The 20,570-nt window shown below is 47.0% G+C and overlaps 1 protein-coding gene across 1 annotated transcript in view; it reads right to left on the bottom strand.

The window, feature by feature from the left end:
- Nucleotides 1-20,233, bottom strand: part of SEL1L3 (SEL1L family member 3) — a 95,068-nt gene extending 74,835 nt beyond the window's left edge. The window contains exons 1-2 of the mRNA XM_065877794.1: nt 20,066-20,233; nt 7,889-8,459 (exon numbers count right to left, since the gene is read on the bottom strand). Coding sequence (XP_065733866.1) covers nt 7,889-8,459; nt 20,066-20,233 — 739 coding nt within the window. The remainder of the gene's footprint in view (nt 1-7,888; nt 8,460-20,065) is intronic.
- Nucleotides 20,234-20,570: the final 337 nt, after the last annotated feature.

The following is a 20,570-nucleotide window of genomic DNA, read 5'->3' as shown; positions in this document are numbered from 1 at the left end:
CTTTACTTCATTCATTATTCCATCCTCAGAGCCAGAATAGTGGCCAACACTTGATAGAGGCTCCATAAATATTTAGGAAGTGAATGAATGAATGGATAAATGATCAAATGAACATAGTTGTGGCCAAGTCAGAATTTGAACCTGTCTTTCACCCAACGCGTTCCATAATTTTATAATGTGCCCCATGCTGCCCAAGCCAAAAATTAAGTCTCTCTTTCTTCAGGTCCTTCCCCCAGATCCATTTCTTTGGCTAATCTTGAACGAGGAAGTTAGGTAGGGAAAAGGCATCATTATGACGTAAACACAAAATGCCAGGAAAACAGTTCAGGTTTGGAACCTACCCCCTTGGTCATTTTGCTTGTTTTATTTCCTCAGATTCTAGAGCAAAAAGAGGCATTAGATATAACGTGGTGCAAACTCCTTCATTTGGCGACAAGAAAAGGGTTAGTGTTTTGTTGAAGGTTGTATAACTAATAAGGTTGTATGACTCAAACCTGGTCTGCCACTGCAAAACAATGAGCTTTTTATTAAACCACATCACGTCTCACAAGTCCTCACTGAGAGAGCTGGGACTGGTGTTCAGCTGGCATGCCCCTGAGCGGCTGTACTAGTTGTTAAAGTACTGAAACATGTCAGTGTATTGGTTAGATGACTGGTGTTGCCTTGAACCTCCAAAGCCCCCACCCACTACCCACCCACCCTGGCTTCTCCTTCAGAGTAGAACCTGGCTCAGCAAGAATCTCCAGCACCATCCTGTTTCAGCACCAGGGCCAGCGTCCGGGGGAGCCTGACTGGGGCCCCCAGCTCATACTATTTGTTAAGTATTTTGAGTATCATCCTAAGTGGAGTGGCTGGGGGGCTTACATAGCCCATTCTCCAGTTCAGCATAGTGATCAGAGCCCTGACAGGACACCTGCTCTGAGGAAGGGCCCGTTTCTACATAACGAAGCCCTATTCGGAATGAGCTTCAAATACATCACAATGATGCAGCTGAGACCCTCAGTCCCTTTGTGCGGAAGTTAGAGACAGTCTTGAGGCAAGGAATAACTGTGGCTAAAAGTTTGTAAGGGGAACCTGGAGGAAAAGAAGCTAATATTTTCCCACCCAGAAAAGTGAAGTTAGAATGTCGATAACTCAATCTGCTTTCCAAATGCAGGACGCTAAACAGGCAGCGGCGATCAGGAGTTTTATTTTCCTCAAAGCCAAAGCCTGAGAGCAAAAACTCTACCTTCTAGCAAGTATGGTTTAGGTCAGAACTTCCACCCCAAAGGATACTAGACAGTAAAGTGAGTGCCTAAGGAAGTCTGTAACATACTCAATACTAGGAGTCTTAAGAGTAAATAAATTCCACTCCCAGTAACTTATCCTCCAAAAATATTTATTTGTGTGTACAAAGATACATGTACAAGGATGCTTGGAGAAACCTTGTTGTTAATGGTAAAAGACTAGAAATGACCTGCATGACCATCAGCAGGGGACAGGGTAAATCAATTATGGAGTGTCAGGCAACGCAATGCTAAGGAGCTATTGAAAAGAATGGGGTCGTGTAGCAAGTACAGACATAGAAAAATCTCTGCCGTATTGTTAATGAGCGCGGGGCCGAGTCTATAGTATCCTCCAACGTGTGTATGAAGAGAAGGGGTTATCAACCTAATGCTTATATGGGCAGAGAACATTTCTGGAAGCAGACACGGAAACTAGTGTTACTGAGTTTGCTTCTAGAAATAGGACCAAAAGAATAGGGTGGGTGGGAATTTACTCTTCCCCCAAACCCTTTTATGCTCTCTGAACTTTCCACCAGGTACATGTATTACTTTTTTGGCTACAAGGGAAGAGAACAACACCTCTGAGCATTTCCATGCAAGCGGGGAGGAGCCAGCCTCATGCAGAGGTCTCCCCGCGCTGGGCGCTGTGGTGGTTCAATCCACTTCAAAGAGGCAAAGTCCAGTGGGTGAGGAAAACAGGGTGATCCATGTCAGTGAAAATTCAACTTATAAAAAAGTGTATTCCTTCTCATTTAGAACCTGGGTTAGGACTGTATTAGCATATTTCAGAGAGGTGGCTTAGCAAAGTTGAAAGAATAAAGAACTGGGACTCCATTAACAAATTCCCTGAGCTTCAGTGTTCCCCTCTGTAAGGAGAGAATGAGAGTACTGTCATTCCCTGCGGCTACTAAGGGTTAAATGAGACATTCTGCATCGGAAAAGTGGTTCAAAAATCATAAAGGGCAATGCAGATGCTAGGTACTCATTAGCACTATTATTGAAAAATCCAGTCTACAGTGATTAACTGGGGGAAAGAAAGAACTGTGTCTCTTTTTCCCAGAAGTATCAAATGTGTAGTTCTTATAGTTACAGAAAGTATTATCATGTCATTAACTTGAATTGTCTCACTGAATACGCTGATATTTTCACAGAGACACGTAAAGTCTGTCTCCAAAATGTGAATTAGTCTATGATTTTGTTGTAAAGGAATTTTGTTATAAGAAATTCCACTTCCAATCTGTTGGACCTGAAAATGAGAATGAATTGTTAGTGAAAAGAGAGTGGAGAAGAAGGAAACTTCCAGGTTCCCCAGTTTCTGACTTAAGAGGGAAGGTCAGAAAAATGTTCATATAGGTAGAAGTAGGACAGAATGCTTACTGCGCCTGACCCCGGCATTTAAGAACCTCCAAAGTGCGGCCCCAACCTGCCTTCCCAGTCTTATTTCCTGAATTGCCCATCTCACACTTGAGACTCTACCTGAACAAATAATAGCTCAAGGGCTGCTACTCCACACTTCACCTGTGGCAGACATTGGTAATCAATCCACATGGCACCCTTTCTCACTAAGCACAGACTCGGCTTCAGAATCCCTCTCAGCACTGTGCTCTAGGTAGCCACTCCCATCGCTCTGAGCTGGCGTGCAAGATGGAACTCATTTGCCATCCCTCACACCAAGGGATGTAGGCTCGTCCCCACTCCCCTATCAGTCTGCATTGCCTCCTCATTTTTCCCTTCTGCCTGGATGCCTTTCTTTTATTCCTTTTCTGACAGTGAAAACTCTACTCATCCTTCAAGTTTCTGTTCAAATGGCACTTCCTCTGTGAAGAACCCTAGCAAAGTGCCTAACACATAGACTGCTCAGTAACTTTTTTCAATGAATAAGTGACTTAAATAAGTGAATAGCTTCATGATGTCATCTGGCAGTATAGCTTAATGGTTAAGCATGGTGTTCGGGAACCAAACGACCTGGGTTCAAGTCCTAGCTCCATTATTAGCTGTGTGACCTTAGACAAATTACTCTTCCTCTCTGAGTCAGTTTCCTCCTCTGTAAATAACGACAGTAGACCACTGGGCGGATTAAATTAGATACTCGCACAAAGCACTTAGCCCAGTTCCTGGCACATAGCGAGTGCTCAGTAAGGGAACGTAGCTGTTACGATCGGTAGCTGTGTTTACTTCCTGTAAAACCACCTTAAAGAGAGGGACCATGTCTGCATCTTTGAGCCTCCAGACTTAGTAAAGAAATTGGTACGTGATAGGTGTTCAATCAATCTTTATTGAATTGAACATGATACACATCATAAGGGGGTGATGGGTACCAACAGAGAACAAGGGGAGGCTGGAGGGTAGAAAGTTAATTTCTGATGTGGGAATCAATAGAAAAGAAAAGTGCTTTGGGGGAAGGAGGGAAAATTTGAGCTGGCTACTGAAATATGAGTATAATTTTGCCAGGAAGACATGAAAGACGGCACTGGGGGTGGGGGAGTGTTGGGGGGCGGCCAGGGACGGCAGCTGTCTGTAAAAGAAGCTTCTTTAGCCAAGGTATAGGGGTGGGAGATGACAGACTCAAACTAGAGGGCATGTGCAGGGTGCAGGTGAGCTCATGTGTGGTTGCAAAGGAGAATCACTGCAGCTTTAACCAGCTCAGCCCAAAGGGGTTCCACCGGGGAAGCCTCAGTGTGCTGGCCCTAGGGAAGGCTCGGGGCTGCCGCCCAGCCCCACACGCTGCCTACGTAGCCGTGTGAGGGTGCTGTCACAGTGTGATGGTCACACATCAGCTAAGAGAGAAAGGGTCCTTGCCCCTTGGCTGACAGCATTCATCACTCAATCAACAAACAGTCACCGCGAGCCTGCTGTGTGCAGGGCATCGCACTGGAACCAGACAAAGCGGGACTTATGGAGCCTGTGTTCTAGTATGGAGACACTCAACAGGCAAATAAGCCATTACATATATTTAATTACAAGGTCCAGCGGTGCCAAGGCTGTGAAGGAAATAAAAGGTGGATATCGATGGGACGGGAGTAGCAGGGGTGGGGCTGCCGCCTTAGATAAGGTGGTCAAGGAAGCTGTCCCGGATGAGATGACATTTGTGTAGAGGTAGGAATGAGATAAGAGAGCAAGCCATGTAGTGATCCGGGGGAGAGGCATCTTAGGCGGAGGGGACAGTAATGTAGATGTCCGAAAATGGGAGCGAACTTGGTACATCAACGGAGAAGCAAGCAGGTCTGCGTGGCTGGGACAGGTGGGCAAGGGTGAGCGTGGCAGGAGATGAGGCCAGCAAGGGGACAGGGACAGATTCCACAGGCCACGCTAAGGGGCATGGCTGACTTTTCCTGGTGTGATGGGAGGAGCCGCCTGCAGGGGGTGCGGTGAGCTGCTTGCACCGGCTGCCGTGTGAGGAACGAGGGCAAGTGCGGAGGCCATTTGCAGCCTACGGACGGAGTCCAGACAGGGACAATGGTGGCTTAGACTAGGATGACAGCAAACACTGGTGAGAAGCAACTGAATGTGCAGTGACGGGCCGAAGATAGAGGCAGCAGGGCTAGCTGACCTGTCAAAATAGGACGTCAAGTCCAGGTGCACCCCTAGAGCTACCGGCCTGTGTGGTTGATTTCTTTCTCTGGGTGAGTCAGGCACACGTGTGGCTGGCGAGGGGCAGCAGCTGATGGCCGGTGCCCTCCCCCAAGGGAATGGACAATAAGTGGCCTCAGGCAGGGTGGACCTAGCCGCCAATGGCCCACACGCCCAGGATGCAGCAGGAACAGGTGCATCAGAAGGGCACGTGGCCGAGCCTTGGCACACACGTGTCCCGAAAGGCTGCCGGCTTCTGATCTGGGGTAGGTTTACTCAGCGGGGCGGGACAGAAGCCGGCTGCACCTCCACTGACGATCAGCCCACCGGCCCAGCCTGGCACAGTCCCAGTCCAGGAAGTAAGCTGCAGAGTGTCTGGGTGCACACAGCTCAGGCCCTGGGAGCCGAAGCTAAGGCTTTGATGGAGGGGCACTGCGACCACACTCACAGAACATCGGTGCGTGCGGACTGGGCTCTCTCTTTTTCAAGAAAAAAAGAAAAGGCAAGCGAGTCAGGGGGTACTTAGTTCAGACGCAGACCTCCTGTATGACATCAGGCACCTGACACAGAAAATGTCTCCCTCCACCCCACACCAGGGCTGGCTGCAGACTGTGACAAGGCCAGGCCTGAAAGCTCCCCCGTGGCGCCCTGATGCCACCTTGTTGTTCCCACTAGACTCTTGTTCTTCAAGAGCCGAATAAAGAAGTCCCTGCTGGGAACAAGCCAGAGGCCTGGCCCCCTTCCATCGCGCAGACAATAACAAGAACAAAGGTCGTGGACACTTTGACAGGGCTGCTGCAGACACTCTTTTGATTTGTCTTTTTAAGAGAGGGAGAGGAAGTGCTTGCCTTTTCTTAGCCATACAAACAGTTGGTTTTGAGGGTGGAGGAAGCTCCCCACACCTATTTCCAGTGACTTTGACTCTTAGAAAAGGTTTTTCTCTGCGTTATTAGACTGGTTCTCACCCCAAAAGTACTCGTCTGAAGGAGGCTGGGAGAAAAAAATCCCTCTGTGCTGTTCCTGAGCCCTGTGAATAGGGGAAGGAACAACAAAAGAAAAGAAAAGCCGTTTCACAGTTTAAGGGTACGTTCAGGAGCCCTAAGTACTCAACCGGTTCGTAAATGACTTCATTTGAAAACTTCCAGCTTGCAATTCCGTCATTCTTCAATGAGAAATATGTGATTTGCCAAACATGAAATGGAATCATTAAGCCCTGACAAAATCAATCGGAGGCAAAGCAAAACTGTGGCTGCGTGTGCCCCATGCCTCCTCCTCCTTAACAAATTAGATACCCCTGTGGAAGGCATTCCAGACGGATACTAGCACAGGGCTCTGCCTGCAAGAGGGAGGCACACGGATCATCAAAACGCATGCAGCTCGACGATTTCAGAGGCTTAACTGCCCACCCCACCCTACCCCCAATGTGCAGACACACACACAGAAAGGGAATTTGTCTTCTTCTTCTAGATATTTCTGTATTTAAAGCACTGCACAAACATAAGCCAGACCACAGAAGAGGGCTATTAAGATAAAATGTAGGATGAAATTGTCTAGAACTACGCACACACAAAAATGCACGTAAAAACCAGGGTAAGCTGAATAAGGTCTGCAGTCTAGTTAAGAGTATTAGATCAACGTCAGTTTCCTGGTTTTGACATTGTACTGTAGTTATGGAAGATGTCACAATTAGGGGGAGCTGGGGGAAGGATACAGGGGACTCTCTCCCATTTTTACAACTTCTTACAAATCTCTAATTATTTCAAAATAAAGAGGTTTTTTTTTTTAATGCCAAATGTGTTGGTTCTACAGCAAGTGGGCTCTGGCCCTTTCGGTTTTCATTATATGCAGGGGTGTTTGGGGGTAGCCCCAGGAAATACTCACTGCCAGTGTTCTCACTGTGTCCTGAAGTCACCTTGCTCCAAACCATTCCTCTTGGAGACTAAGAGGTGTCAGGCACGTCCCTGGGTCTGCTGTCACAGGCCTGTGGATTTCCTCCACCCACCACGCCTGCCTGGGGGTCCAGCCTCTGCAACTCAAAGTCCCACCAGATCTATCCCTGCTCTAGAGGTTCTCAAGCTTTAAGGTGCATCAGAGTCATGGGAATGTATTTAAAATGTGGATTCTAGGGCCCTTCGCCCCACAGATCCTGGCTTAGCAGGAAATAGATGAGGACCAGAAATCTGCACTTGCAACAAGAGCCCTGGTGATTCTGTTGCAGGTGGTCTTAGGCTCCCACTTTAGGAAACACTGCCCGACTCCAGGCGGGTGCCTGGGAGCATGGCTGCATAAGCTTTCCATTGCAGGATATGGAGAGGAGCTGGCAGGCGCTCAGCATCCATACAGCAAGGTGCCCGTGCAACAACGGAGAGAACTTCAGCCCCCTTCTTCTAAATGCACGCAGCCAGAGAGCTCCAACCCCAGTGCTTCAAAGAGGCTGAGAAAGGGCACAGGAGCCTCCTCTATTGATCCTTCAGTGGCTGTGACCCTGTGACGTTTAGGATAAAATACAGAGTTTGCATTCTATCATCACTATGGCTACTAATTTGACTGAGTGCTGAGCACATTTCATTTAATTCTCACAATACTTACCCCCATTTTACAGATGAGAAAACTGAGACTCTGCAAGTTACACTGGCAGAAAGTGGCAGGGCCAGGAGTTGAACCCGGGTAGGCTTGGCTGAAAAGCCAATGCTGCACAAAAACTGACACACGTGGGATTTTTGAGGGAGACGGGGAGGAAGACTCTTTTCATCCTCATTTCAGTGGCACTAAAGCTCCTTTCCAATGTAAAGCATATCCAAGCCTCTCAAGGCACCCCTTCCACGGCTCTTTGTCCCTCTCTCAGCTCCCTGTTCAATCCTATTCTCTGCTACTCTGTCTCTTCTCAACACCTTTTCACTTTTCCTCTTTTGTCCCCAAAGTCCAAAATTACAGATTCCATTTGCTTTGTCCCCCACCACTAATACAAGAATTTTCCCCTGCCCTCCTCTTATGAGCCAAGCTGTCTGGAAAAAAAAATGAGAATTAGGTTCCTAGCAAGGCAAACGACCTACCATTCTCGAGAGGACACTGGGGAATCTTGTTTGCTCGAAGGTTCCAAATGTAACCCATGTTCCACTCAAGGCACACCTGATGATCTTTGAAAGGGCGTTCAAAAGGTGGGATGGTCTTCAGCAGGGTATAATTCTTCGCTACAGCATGTAGCAAGTTTTCCTCCCATTTAACATTCAAGTCTCCACCGCTATATCGGTGAGTAATCCAGGCGCGTAGTATCACCACAGATACCGAAATGGAGTGTCTGATGAAATAATCATCTCTATAAACCATGATGCTTGGAAATTTCACATGTACTATTTGTGTCCTGCTGGTGTGAAGATGTTTCTCATTCTTCCACCTTTTTTTGTACACGGGAATGCTACTTCTGAACTCAGATGAAACCACTGCTTCCAAATTGACAACACAAGGCTGAGAGCATAAATACTCCACCGAGACTTCAGAAACGTTGCGAACATTTCCTTCAAAGACAGTGAAATAAATAAAGTCTTTGTAAGCCACGCTCTGCTCAGCTCTGGGTATCACCGACGTCGTCAGGGAAGTCTGCCTACCCAAAGATGGTACAAAATTCTGAAAAGAAAAAAAAAGATAGAGAAAGCTTAAAAATGATCATATTAACAGATACGTGAATCATTGTTTTCCTGGAAGAAAAAAAATATCCATTTACATAATGCAATGAAAGTGGAAGATAAAAGATGTCGAAAGCACTACCGAATAATTGGAGAAAAACCAACATACACACAAATGAAGATTAGGCCACATTAAACTCTCTCTCCAGACTCAGTAGCATCTGCTCATCAAGATGGGACTTTCAAATCTACGTGGCAAACATTCCAGAGTTGGTTTCCAAATGATGGAGCTAGTTCACGACAAATCCAGGAGCAGTGAACGTGACTTAAAGTGAAAAAGAGGCAATCCAGCTCCAGACATTTCCAAACTATTGTCCTGACTTCAAATGGTGGTCAAATGCACCCACATCAAAGGAGGGGAGAAGAGTTCAAAGTGCACCGGAGAGAACACATATCAGGGATGCCAGCTGGGGCGCTTTTTCTCCATAAGTTCTGAGCTAGGACAAGCATGCATGATGAATGGGCCAGCGAGAGGTTTCTATTGCTCCAAATCACACACAGGCAGGCTTGGACCACAAACTGTGTTGTCTGATTCTTTCACCGTGGATGGCGCCACAGGTGCCAAGAGAGATTTTAGCTGCAGGTTTATTTATCTAGTTCTTCATTTTTTAGTTTTTATTTTATATTGAAGTATAGTTGATTTACAATGTTGTGTTAGTTATCTAGTTCTTTAGATGATGAAGGCCTCTCAGTGTGGACTTTCCTTCCAGAATAAATCTGGAAAGTTTGGTCCTGAAATTAAGGCAATGTTTTGATCATAAGGCACTGTTCTAAATGTGACTTTGAGATTTAGACATCCATAACACAATAGCAAAAAGGTTACTTTGGACCAATTTACACCCATTAGCATGGCTACTATTTTTTTAAAAAAAGAAAACCACAAGTGTTAGAGAGGATGCAGAGAAATTTGGAACCCTTGTGTATCGCTGGTGGGAATGTAAAATGGTGCAGCCACTGTGGAAGGCAGTACTGCAGTTCCTAAAAAATTAAGCACAGAACTGTCATATGACCCAGCAATTCCACTTCTGGGTCTATATCTAAGTTGAAAGCAGGGCTTGGAAGAGATATGTTCATAGACTTACACCAGGTTCACAGCAGCATTATTCATAATAGTTAAAAGGTGGAGGGCTTCCCTGGTGGCGCAGTGGTTGAGAGTCCACCTGCTGATGCAGGGGACAAGGGTTCGTGCCCCGGTCCGGGAAGATCCCACATGCCGCGGAGCGGCTGGGCCCGTGAGCCATGGCCGCTGAGCCTGCGCGTCCGGAGCCTGTGCTCCGCAACGGGAGAGGCCACAACAGTGAGAGGCCCGCGTACCGCAAAAAAAAAAAAAAAAAAAAAAAAAAAATGTCTAAAGTGGTAAATGTTATGCTATGAATATTTTAACCACAAGTTTAAAGAAAAAGGTCACTGTGGTCTTCTCCAAAGAAGGAAGAAATAGGGACCTCTTTCTTCAATTCTGGCTTAGGGCTGTAGGAGGGGCAAAGGTGAGTAACATGCAAAGTCTGGAGTCAGAGAATCATGTTTACAAATAGCAGACACTTGGCAGAACATGGCCTGCACTCCAGTCAAACTAAATGCAAACCCAAAGGGAACACAGCACCAAATGTTGGTAATTCTGACGGGGGCTCTGGGAAAGGCTTTATGGAGGAAATGGCATTTCAGTTGGGCTTCGATGGATGAAGAGAAGTTCTTTAGGTAGAGAGGCAAAGGGAGGACACTGCAAGTGGTGTGAACAGCTTAAGTAGAGACATGAAAGGAGGGACAGGCGGCTGTCCTGGGGGTCTAGCAAGCAGCCGGGTTTGGTCAGAGGACAGAAGGTTTGTAAATAAAAACACAAAAGGACATGGGGATATGAGGGTCACAAGCCCTTGGTGATAAGCCAGCCCACCCCGGTTTTCAGACAAGGACATGGCAACCCCGAGGGGATGTTCTCCGACATCCCGCAGCTGCGGTCTTAGCAGAGGCCGGCCCGGAAGCCTGGCTCCTTTTCCTCATGCCCACTCCGACATTCTCCACCCCACAGCACACACCATGAAACCAAAGATTTGCCATTCCATGGCTGCCTGGGAACTCCAGGCTGATTCTGCTTTCATATGAAGAGAGATACAGCCAGCATTTGTCCACAAGCGACGGTTTACTCATTTGGCCAGACGTGCCGAGACGTGGCCACCTCCTCAAGATTCAAATCGAGCTATTAAGCCCATAGCAGCGTTTAGCCGAAGCCAGAGACTGCTGGTGCTGATGGGAGCTGGACCAGAGTGGTGCCCATGGGTGATCTGCGCTCGCTCCTCAGTCCAAAAGCCCCCAAGGCTTCCCTTTCTCAGCTCCCCGGAAGGAGACATTTGCTTATTTAGTGAGACAATAGGGAACAGAGTCCAGGATATGCTGTGGTATATTAAATATCACATTGTGTGCCTTCTCAAAGAAGGACTTAAAACCTCTTCCTTGTTCTTTTCATGTATACCTTAATACCCCACCCAGGCCCCGTTCTCCCATTTCAGTTTTTTTAATCACATTTTTATTGCTGATGCTAGGAACTCCAGTGAAAACCTCTTTTAAACAGAGCTGTCTGGTTTCCTTAAATTTCACTGGAAAGTGCAGTTAATTCATTTACATCTTATTGCTAAAAATGCCCCAGCCCACTTTTCCACGTTAATAAGCACAGGATCATGCTAAATATAGCTTCACTTTTGCTTGGTGACCCACAGATTTCCAGACCCCAGGCTCATCATTGTGGAGATGGGTGGTGACAGATGAGAATGAAGAAGGTATGGGACACCTGACAGTGTAGTCTCTCCGGCACCTTCTCTTGAAATTCTGTTTTTAAGGAAATCTCCATATACTCATATGAAGATAATTTTGTTTTCACTGGCTTCAGAGTCTCAGGTAAAAGTAAATTCCAGGCTGACGGGTCCTAGATGTATGCTATCCGATACGGTGACCAGAAGTCATACTAAGCACTTAACCCGAGATGTGCTGTAAGTGTAAAAGATACAATGGATTTCAAAGACTGAACACAGAAAAATCTCATTAATAATTTTTATACTGATTACATGTTGAAATGATAAGGTTAAGATACAGTGAGTTCAATAAAATGCATTACTAAAATTAATTTTACCTGTTTCTGTTTACTTGTTTAGGGTGGCTACTAGAAAATGTGAAATTACATATGTGGCTCGAATTCGTGGCTCACATATTTCTATCCAATGGCGCTATTCTAGATCTGAGGTCAGAGACTTTTCCTGTAAAAAAGGGCCAGATGGTAATTATTTGGGGTTTTTCAGCTGCTGATGTCCATCTAGTGTGGTATCAAGAAAGCAGACATTGACAACACACAAGCCAGTGAGCATGGCTGTGGTCCAGTGCAACCTCGTTTACAGAAAAATGTAGCTGGCCGGATTGGCCCGGGGGCCATAGTTTGCAGATCACTGTTACAGACTATCGAGCTTTTATTCTAGATAGAGTTTTTGTATTATTAGATATTAGTTATTTTGTCATTTTTATGAAAATGTGTTCTCGTCATTATTTTGAATTACAGCCATTTGGAAAGATGACGAGATCATATAATAATCAGCTGAATTAGAAGACCACTTAAAGTGCTACAGTTTTAAAGAACACGGAGTGACAAAAGATATACGTTTTAAAGGAATGATCACATAGGAGAAATAAGATGAATAACCCAATCAGGCATCATTTCCTATACATGTGGTTGATGGGGCTTCATATGTTATTTTGCCAAGGGTCCCTCATGGGTATGTTGACACCTTGCTAATGTTTCTTTCAATAAAGATCTAAGTAGGATGAGAAGTTGGAGCTAGGCTAGGAAAAGAGGTCGAATTTCATGGCCTGACGGGTCTTCCCTGGCGGTCCAGTGGTTAAGACTCCGCGCTTCCACTGCAGGGAGCACAGATTCCATCCCTGGTGGGGGAACTAAGATCCTGCAAGCCACTTGGCAGAACCAAAAAACAACAACAACAACAACGAGAATTTCATGGACTGAAATAGATGTTTAAAGAAGTGAGAGAAACATTAGTGACAGCTGGGGAGCAAGAGAAGAGCAACTTCAGGGATAGGGTGATGTTCTTAATATGATGGGGGTATGCCAGCCCCAAAGAGGACCTCAGAGTTACTGTATGTGATTTGAGGAGCATGGTCTAAATCCCTCAGGAAGGTTTTGCAATCTTCCTTCTCGTGGGCACCTATGTAACATAGGAAGCTGGCATCTCGTGGGTTGGAGCAGACCCAGCAGGCAGCTGCTACGCCATGAGTCGTGGCTACCTCTGTTACGTACAAAACCAACACAGATTAGAGACACATCACATTCTAAATATTGATTAAGCTGAAGCTGATTTCCTGGCTCAAGTTATGTGTGTGTTATGAGCTATTTCCTGCCAGGAAAATAAGGCAATTAACTTGAAGAGTTTCAGCTACGGGCATGACACGTGTCCAACCTTCATAGGTATTTTCACATGCCAGGCTGCATTAACATAAGCTAAAAATTACCCAAACGTTCCTTTGTTTAGAAATTATAAAGTCAGAGTCCACGTCTTGTTCATTGTTACGTCCCCGGCTTATAAGATAGAGCTCGGCACATTGTAGAGTTTGGCTAAGGGTTTTTTGCTGAAATAAGTACCAGGCGTGGGCATTTCTGCCAGATGCCTCGGTGGCCCAACTCAGATCAACTGCCCCACAGCACTGGGGGCACCTGCATATAAACCAAAGCACTCGATCCAATCTTGAGTCGCCACCAAACTTTCCTGACATTCACAAGTTCTTTGGGGCGGGTGGGGGGATGGGGGTTGGCACTCCTCTCTTTGTCATCCAGCCTCATTAATCTCCTTCCAAAGAACATTTCACTGGGCCCCTGGGGGTCAGAGTTGACCCGGGGGGACTGTGAGGTCAGAGAAGGTGGCACTCGCACCCACCTTGTCCCTTTAGGGTGGACTTCTCCCTTTCAGACAACTGCCCTACATTCTAGAACTTTTCCATTTCCCCACACCAAAAAATATAAATTAAAACTTTTAAATTTCCTGCCCCTCCACCCCCTGTTGGACTTGTGCTCATCTGGCGAGTTCACCCATGTTAATGTGATAATGAAAAACACGGTGGTAATGTCACATATTGCATTTCTAGGCCAGCCTGGTGGAGATAATGCCTTAAAAACAAAGGCCAAATGTACTGCAGCTGTAAGCGAGATAGTTGCGGTGTAAAGGGCACCTCTGTGCCCCTCCAATTATGCCATTTAGGCAACCACATAGATGTTTCACCTCGGAAGCTGCTGATCTGCTCCGCACACAATGGAGCTGGGCTCTGAAAGATGCCTGAGCCCTCAAACATCTGTTTATACCAGAATGAAGCCCTAATCAAAGTCAAATTTGACAACATCCCACACAGTCACAAAACATAGATTCCTTTGTCTTTGTGTATGTTTTATCATTTTTTTAAAAAAAAGACAGAAATGGGTCATTTCATGTGTGTTCCTGATAAAAGACCCAAAATTGGAACTCTAAATGCATTCCGTTCAGCCTGGGAATCAAGAAACAGATGAACTTAATGTATCTTCTGGATGGAAAAAATAATCTATCAAAACCACCTGAACTTTTTTTTAGGATGAGTCCATCTCATTCCTTTAAAAATCAGTAAGAGGAACCTCTCTTCAAATAACCTTCCCTTGTTCCAAAGATGGGAGGAAACTTGGCTTTTTTCTCTATATGATCCACTTATTATTTAAGGAAACAGAGACATTAGAAAATCTTAACTCATGTCACTTGTCTCTCTATGGGAGGTCCATTTACACTTACATGTGCATGTGGGTATGTCTGATTGCAAACAATAATTGACTATTTTTCTCATCCTTATCCATTCTGCCCCACAGTCACCTAAGAAAACCTTGCCTTTTGAGCACCCTCTCTCCAAACCAGCTGGATCAAACTTTCCATAGGTCAAAAGGTAATTGTCTTGGCTTAAGAGGCCTACGTTTCCGATTTCTGCCAACTAGAAATAAGCAAAAATTCTGTTTATGTCAACAAAGCATGCAATTAAGCAGAATGAGCGATGACATCAATATGGACTTTGAGGTCAAGATGAGCCTTGGGAAACATTTCCCAGCCAACCCGTGTGCCTTCCCAAACCTGAGAGCTGGCTAGAGAAACGCCACTGCAATAATGATCAACACTCCTTGCTGTGTTGGATCCTCTCCCCCTTTTAATACCGTTTGATATGCTATTTCTTGCTAACACAAATTATGAGACGGTAACCAAGTTTGATGCAGTTTAATTTCATTGAGTACCTACTATGTGCTAGGCACGGGGACAAACGCAGTAAGTCTTCTCATTCACTTCTAACCTCATCCTCTCACAATGAATTTCATAGAACTTCTCCCCTCTAACCTCACAACAGCTCTCTGAGGGACACAGCATTCCAGTTAACGGCTGAGGAAATGAAATGGATTCAGAGAGGGTGAGTAACTTGCGCAAGATCACCCAGCTACTAAAAAGCAGAACCAAAATTCAAATCCATAGCTGCCGACTCCAAAGCTGGCAATGGTGTGCCTGCTGCCTTCCAGAAACACCCAAAATGATGCCCTCAACTCATCCACTTCTACACCCGTCACCACCTTCTGGTTACAGGTGGGGGAATCTCGGGACTTTGCTCACTCCCGTCTTGAAAGTGTGGGGTGAGGGGCTAAAATCACATCAGATCACCATGCATTACGTCTGGGGAGGGTAGATGTTATCTTACAAACACACACGCTGCATTGAGCCGACTCCCCAGCTTGGTTCAGCCCTTCTTCAGGTGAGGCTGGGAAGCAAATGACAAGCCACCAAAGCAGAAGCTCCTCAGAAATTCCTCACATGCTGCACACCCTCGTGCCCCCTCCGTTCCTTTCTCCGGGGAATGGGATGAGCCAATAAACAGGGTAACTGAATTCACTTCAGGCTATTTATGGTCTACTCCAGTCTATCCAACTTCTCCATGAATTGCCTGGCCTCTTTACGCCTTCTCTTCTACCTGCCCTCCAGCTGCTCTGTTTAGCCAACTGGTGGCTCCCACAGTTTTGCCAACAGGCAGCTGGAAAGAAGAGAAGGCAAGAGGCAAACACCGCCAGTTGGGAGATTTTAGGGACTCTGGTTGGAATGAATGTGGAAGCTATTGGCTGATGTGAAGTTAGAGGATGGGTCTCTGTATTTCAAATATCCATAATCATTCTTGCACAAACTGGATAATTGAAGGTCTCTATACTTCGTTTTGAAGTTCCTAGGTCCTGTGTTACACAAAGCAAGGAGTTGAGTTAATGAACACTTCTGGAGGGATAACTGATGGTCTGTGGTCGCTTACAGAGAATTCTGTACAAGACTCTGTCACAGCCACTGCCTGCCAATGAGCCCCACATACATCTGTGCCGCTAACGCCCTCTTGTTTCTTTGTCTTCTGGTTGTCTCACAAGTGCAAATGTCCACTCGGAATATTTCAGCTCTACAGCTGACACCAATACCAGCCATTGTGAGATTTGTTTTCTCATTTTAGGAAAAAATTATACTTCGAGACCAGAGTTCCAAAGAGACAGAATTGCCTTCTCCAAGTGCCATTGTCACAAATGGGGCTGGGCAGTTTCAGGCTGTTCTAGCCAAGTCTGGTGGAAGGTAAGAGTTAATGATGGATGAGAGTGGCTAGGGGGTCTCTGAGGCAAAGAAAGACCATCATGGACCCCACCAGTCAGCACCCGTAACCTCAGTGGAAGTGGTTTCCGTGACCTTTTGCTTTCAAGGTGCCATCCTCTCTGAGGAGGCTCTCTGCACCTGGACCTTTGGTGACCTCAGAATTTGGGGGGGGGGGCAGCTGCTGGAACCAGGGATCATCTTTTCAGAAATCTGCTTGGCATCGTTCCGTGACTTATCTTTCAGGCCTCATCACAATTATTCATGCTTTGGCAGTATCCTAGCTATAGTCACAGTACTGTTCTTGGGCTGCTACTGAAGGTTATTCTGTCCCAGCCAATGGAGAAGGAATGTGCTCATCACCTCAGGACCCTGCTCTCCATCAGGATGGCACGGGCTTGAAGGCATCTGTCTAGAAGGGCTCTCTCAACCTCCAGCCCTTGCGAACCAGCAAATAGGTAGGGATAACACAAAACAGGAGTCAGTCCCCAAATCACAGACAATTTGTCTTTGTAATACATTCCAAGGCACACTGGGCTATACTCTTGGACACATGTTCATACAAACTCAAGTGCTAAACTCTGCCAGCTGCCTCTGGATTATACAAGGACCCCATCCTTTGCCTCTCCATTGTGATGGCAAATATCTTCTGGCTTTACTTTTTTTTTTTCCCCTCTTTAACATCCTGCTTCTACTCTGTGGCCTGGGCTTCCTGCTTTGTATATTTTAGGCTACTTTAGACATGACCTCACATCCTGGTCAATTTCACAGAAGCTGCTAATTTTGAGAACTTTGCTAATGGCCCATACATCAATGCATAAGGGGAATGGGTTACAAGCAGCAAAATCCAGAAGGCAATGAATGGCTAGAATTGGGGCTCTGGAAGGAGATAGACTTGGGTTTCAAACCTGGGCTACCTGTGTGGCCTAGTACAACTAACTTAACCTCTCTGAGCCTCAGTTAACTCATCTGAATGGGGATCATACTAGCTCCTACCTCACAAGGTTATTGTTAAGATTAATATTGGATAATGCATATAAATAACCTAACACAATGCAAACTATTATTACTACTACTACTATTATTATTTAGGTTTCCAAATTATGGGATAGCTTTCTTCCTCTAGTGTCTACCTATTCCTGAGGTCCTGCTTAGCTATTCTGCTCAACTTCCACCCTCCATCTGTCCACCCCCCTGCTCTGACCAAGCACTTTCTCTAGGAAGTATTCCTTGACGTACAAGACACACACTCATGCATTTTTCTCAGTAGTTTATGTTTTTCATGTGTTCATGCAGCTGTTTTACATTTTCCCCAATTTGCAACTGAATTTCTCCAAGGTCAAGAAGGCTTACCTTTCAGCAGTTTCTCTGGTAGCACATACCTCTCGAGCAAAATCCCTACCAATGGCTAGACCTTTAGAACAAAGGGTGAAGCCCACCTTCCAAGCCACACTTTTGCTTCCCTGGGTTTTGCAAAACTTTCTCATTCAGTTGAAAAATGGTTTTCTTGTTTATTCAAGTTTTTTTTTTTAACAGTAGCATATCCGAAGCCCATCTGAAGGAAACACACATACTCAGGAAGCACTGACATTTCCCTCTCCATGGTAGTTCTAAAATCCATCCTTCCTTGTCTGCCAAGACATTCATCCATGCTCTAGTTATTTTCCACATTACAGTATTTTCTATAATCTCTCTTTTTGGAGCCCTACCTCACCACTTCACTAACTCACCATAGTCTGTCCGTAGTATCATTTTTCTCTCTGTGATCTGTTGTCTCAAATCCCCCTTGGTCCATCCAGAAATGTTATAAATTTTTAAAAAAATTTTATTTAGTTTACTTTTGACTGCGTTGGGTCCTCATTGCTGCGCGCAGGCTCTCTCCAGTTGCGGTGAGTGGGAACTACTTTTCGCTGCGGTGCTCGGGCTTCTCATTGTGGTGGCTTCTCTCATTGCGGAGCATGGGCTCTAGGAGCGCGGGCTTCAGTAGTTGTGGCACGTGGGCTCTAGAGCGCAGGCTCAGCAGCTGTGGCTCACCGGCCCAGTTGCTCCGCGGCATGTGGGATCCTCCCGGACTAGGGCTCAAATCCGCGTTCCCTGCATTGGCAGGCGGATTTTTAACCACTGCGCGACCAGGGAAACCCCATACAGCACTTTTATACTTGCTCCATCATCTGTCTTTGCTCCTGTGGACGACTTAGGCCTTTATTGCTCTTGTTTCTCTGATTTCTTGTAACAGTCAAGAAACAGGCTCTGCTTGCCAGGTCTTGGTATTCCCACATGGAACTTTCCTGACCACTTGTACATTAATGTTTCACACACTGCTCTACTGCATCATTTCTGCCTCTGTGGGTAACCAGTGCATTGTGGATGGGAATCATCTGTTTAAACTGCAACCCTGTCACCTGTTACGGCAGTTTTATTTATGAGCCTGTGTGCTGTAACCCTGTGGCATAAATGTTAAATAATAATATCTCCTGGGTGAAAAAAACCATTCATGTTAACTGATAACTTCTTATAAAAATATGAACTAAAGCCAACCACAAAATATGGTACTGGCTTATTTTACAATATGAGGAAAAGCATGGATTGCTCAACAGGTAGATGAAGAGGCAGAATTACAATTTGCATTTTTACATCCTCTTGCTTCAAGAAATGAAACGTTCAACAAGTAAAGGGTATCAAAAGAAACTTGGGCTGAGCGGCAACTTTCTTTGGAATCAAATTCTAAATCCTGCCAATGTCTCCTAAGCAGTTTTTTGCCTCCAAGAAGAAAGTCTCCAAATAATGGCAATGCCACATAAATGAAAAGAATTCTGGACAATGACACTACTCAATTTTTTTTCTTTTCTTTTCTTTTTCAGCATTCTGTGAATTTCCTATTACATCAGTTTCATGATTCAGCATTTTCCACTTCATTTATTTACAGTAATATATGGCGAGATAACCCAAGGTTTCTGCAGGATCCTGGAACATAAGGTAGGCTGGACAGAAATGGTGTCACCTCCTATAAATTTACTGTTGTTTAGGAGAATTCAAAGCAGAAGAGAGCAAGCCAGCAAAGGAATTGGGGAATATTCCCCCACCTTGTTCCGAGGGTCTAAATTACTCTGGTATTTTAAATGAGTTGGTTTTGAAAAACAGATTACTGCCATTTAGTTGATGACTAAAACAAAAGCCAGGAAGTGTGCAAATTGTAAACGGACACGCATGAGCCAAACGTGTTCTCTGAAATGACAATGTTCAAGACGCAGCTAAAGTCCCCACTCTGGCGGTAAGCGTGTTACAAAGAACTAGATTTCTTGCTGGCAGCCGCAACTTGGCTGGAGTGACCATGGAGGAGTTGAAGAGCGCTGGAAATACGAGGTTCATCGCCGGGTGCGTCCGCACAAAACGGTCCGGGCCACGAGGACCGGGTGGAAACTAAGAGGAGGGGCGAGGCGGGTGGCTTTCGCAGAGAGAAAGAGGCGAAGTTGGGCACGGGAAGGAAAGGAACCTCGAGAAGATTGTGAGGGACGCCCAGGACCGGCAGGGAGGGAGCTGGAGAGCCGTGCGCAGCGGGGAGGGAGGAAACGCGGGGTGGCGAGGCTCCCAGGTGGAGTGGGGAACAGGACTGGGTGTCATGGGGAACCTGACCCGGGTCTGGAACGGGTCTCGGAGGGAGAGGAAGGGACCCCGGCGAGAGCGCAGCGCCGCAACTCCGGTCCACGCACCGGTCTCCGCGCCCCGGGTACCCGTCCCAGGTGCCGGGAGCGCCCAGGGTGCGGCGGCGAGGAAGAGACAAAACTAGCCGTGCCGCACCCGCCCGCGAGGTAGAGGTCCCCGGCCGCCCCCACCCGCGTCCCCGGGGCCCCGCGCGGAGGGGAGGACCCGGGCAGGGTCCGGCGCTCACCAGGTAGCAGAGCAGAAGCAGCGCGCAGGCAGAGCGCCCGCCGAGGCCCGGGGGGACGCCGCCACTCGGGGGGGCCATGGCTGCGGCCCGGGGGCCGGCCGCGAGCGGCAGGGGTTGTTGCTGCTGCTGCCGCCGTGGCCACTCGAGCCCCGCGCCGCGCCGCTGCATGGCGAGGCCGCCCGGATCCGGGCCGGAACAGGTCACCTGGTGCAGGGACCGGCCCCCGCCCGAGGCGCCACCTTCCCGCCCGCCCCCGGCCGGGCCGGCCGCTGCGCGCGGGGCCACCTGCCGCCGCCGCCGTCGCCGCCGGACCCGCCGCCGCCTCCACTGCCGCTCCCGCCGTCGCCGCCCCCGCAGCCCCGGCCGAGCGCCAGCTCCTCCCAGCCTCCCAGTCCCCGTCCCTCCCTCCCCTCCGCTCCCGGCCAGCCCGCCTCCCGGCCGCTCCCTCCAGCCCCCAGGCTTCCACCCCGGCTGGCAGCAGGCGCCCACGCAGGTGGGGACTGAC

Source organism: Phocoena phocoena, chromosome 5 (genome assembly GCF_963924675.1).
Source record: "Phocoena phocoena chromosome 5, mPhoPho1.1, whole genome shotgun sequence".
NCBI classification, from domain to species: Eukaryota; Metazoa; Chordata; class Mammalia; order Artiodactyla; family Phocoenidae; genus Phocoena; species Phocoena phocoena.
Note: the sequence above shows the minus strand (reverse complement) of the source record. Positions and strands in the feature narration are given on the sequence as shown.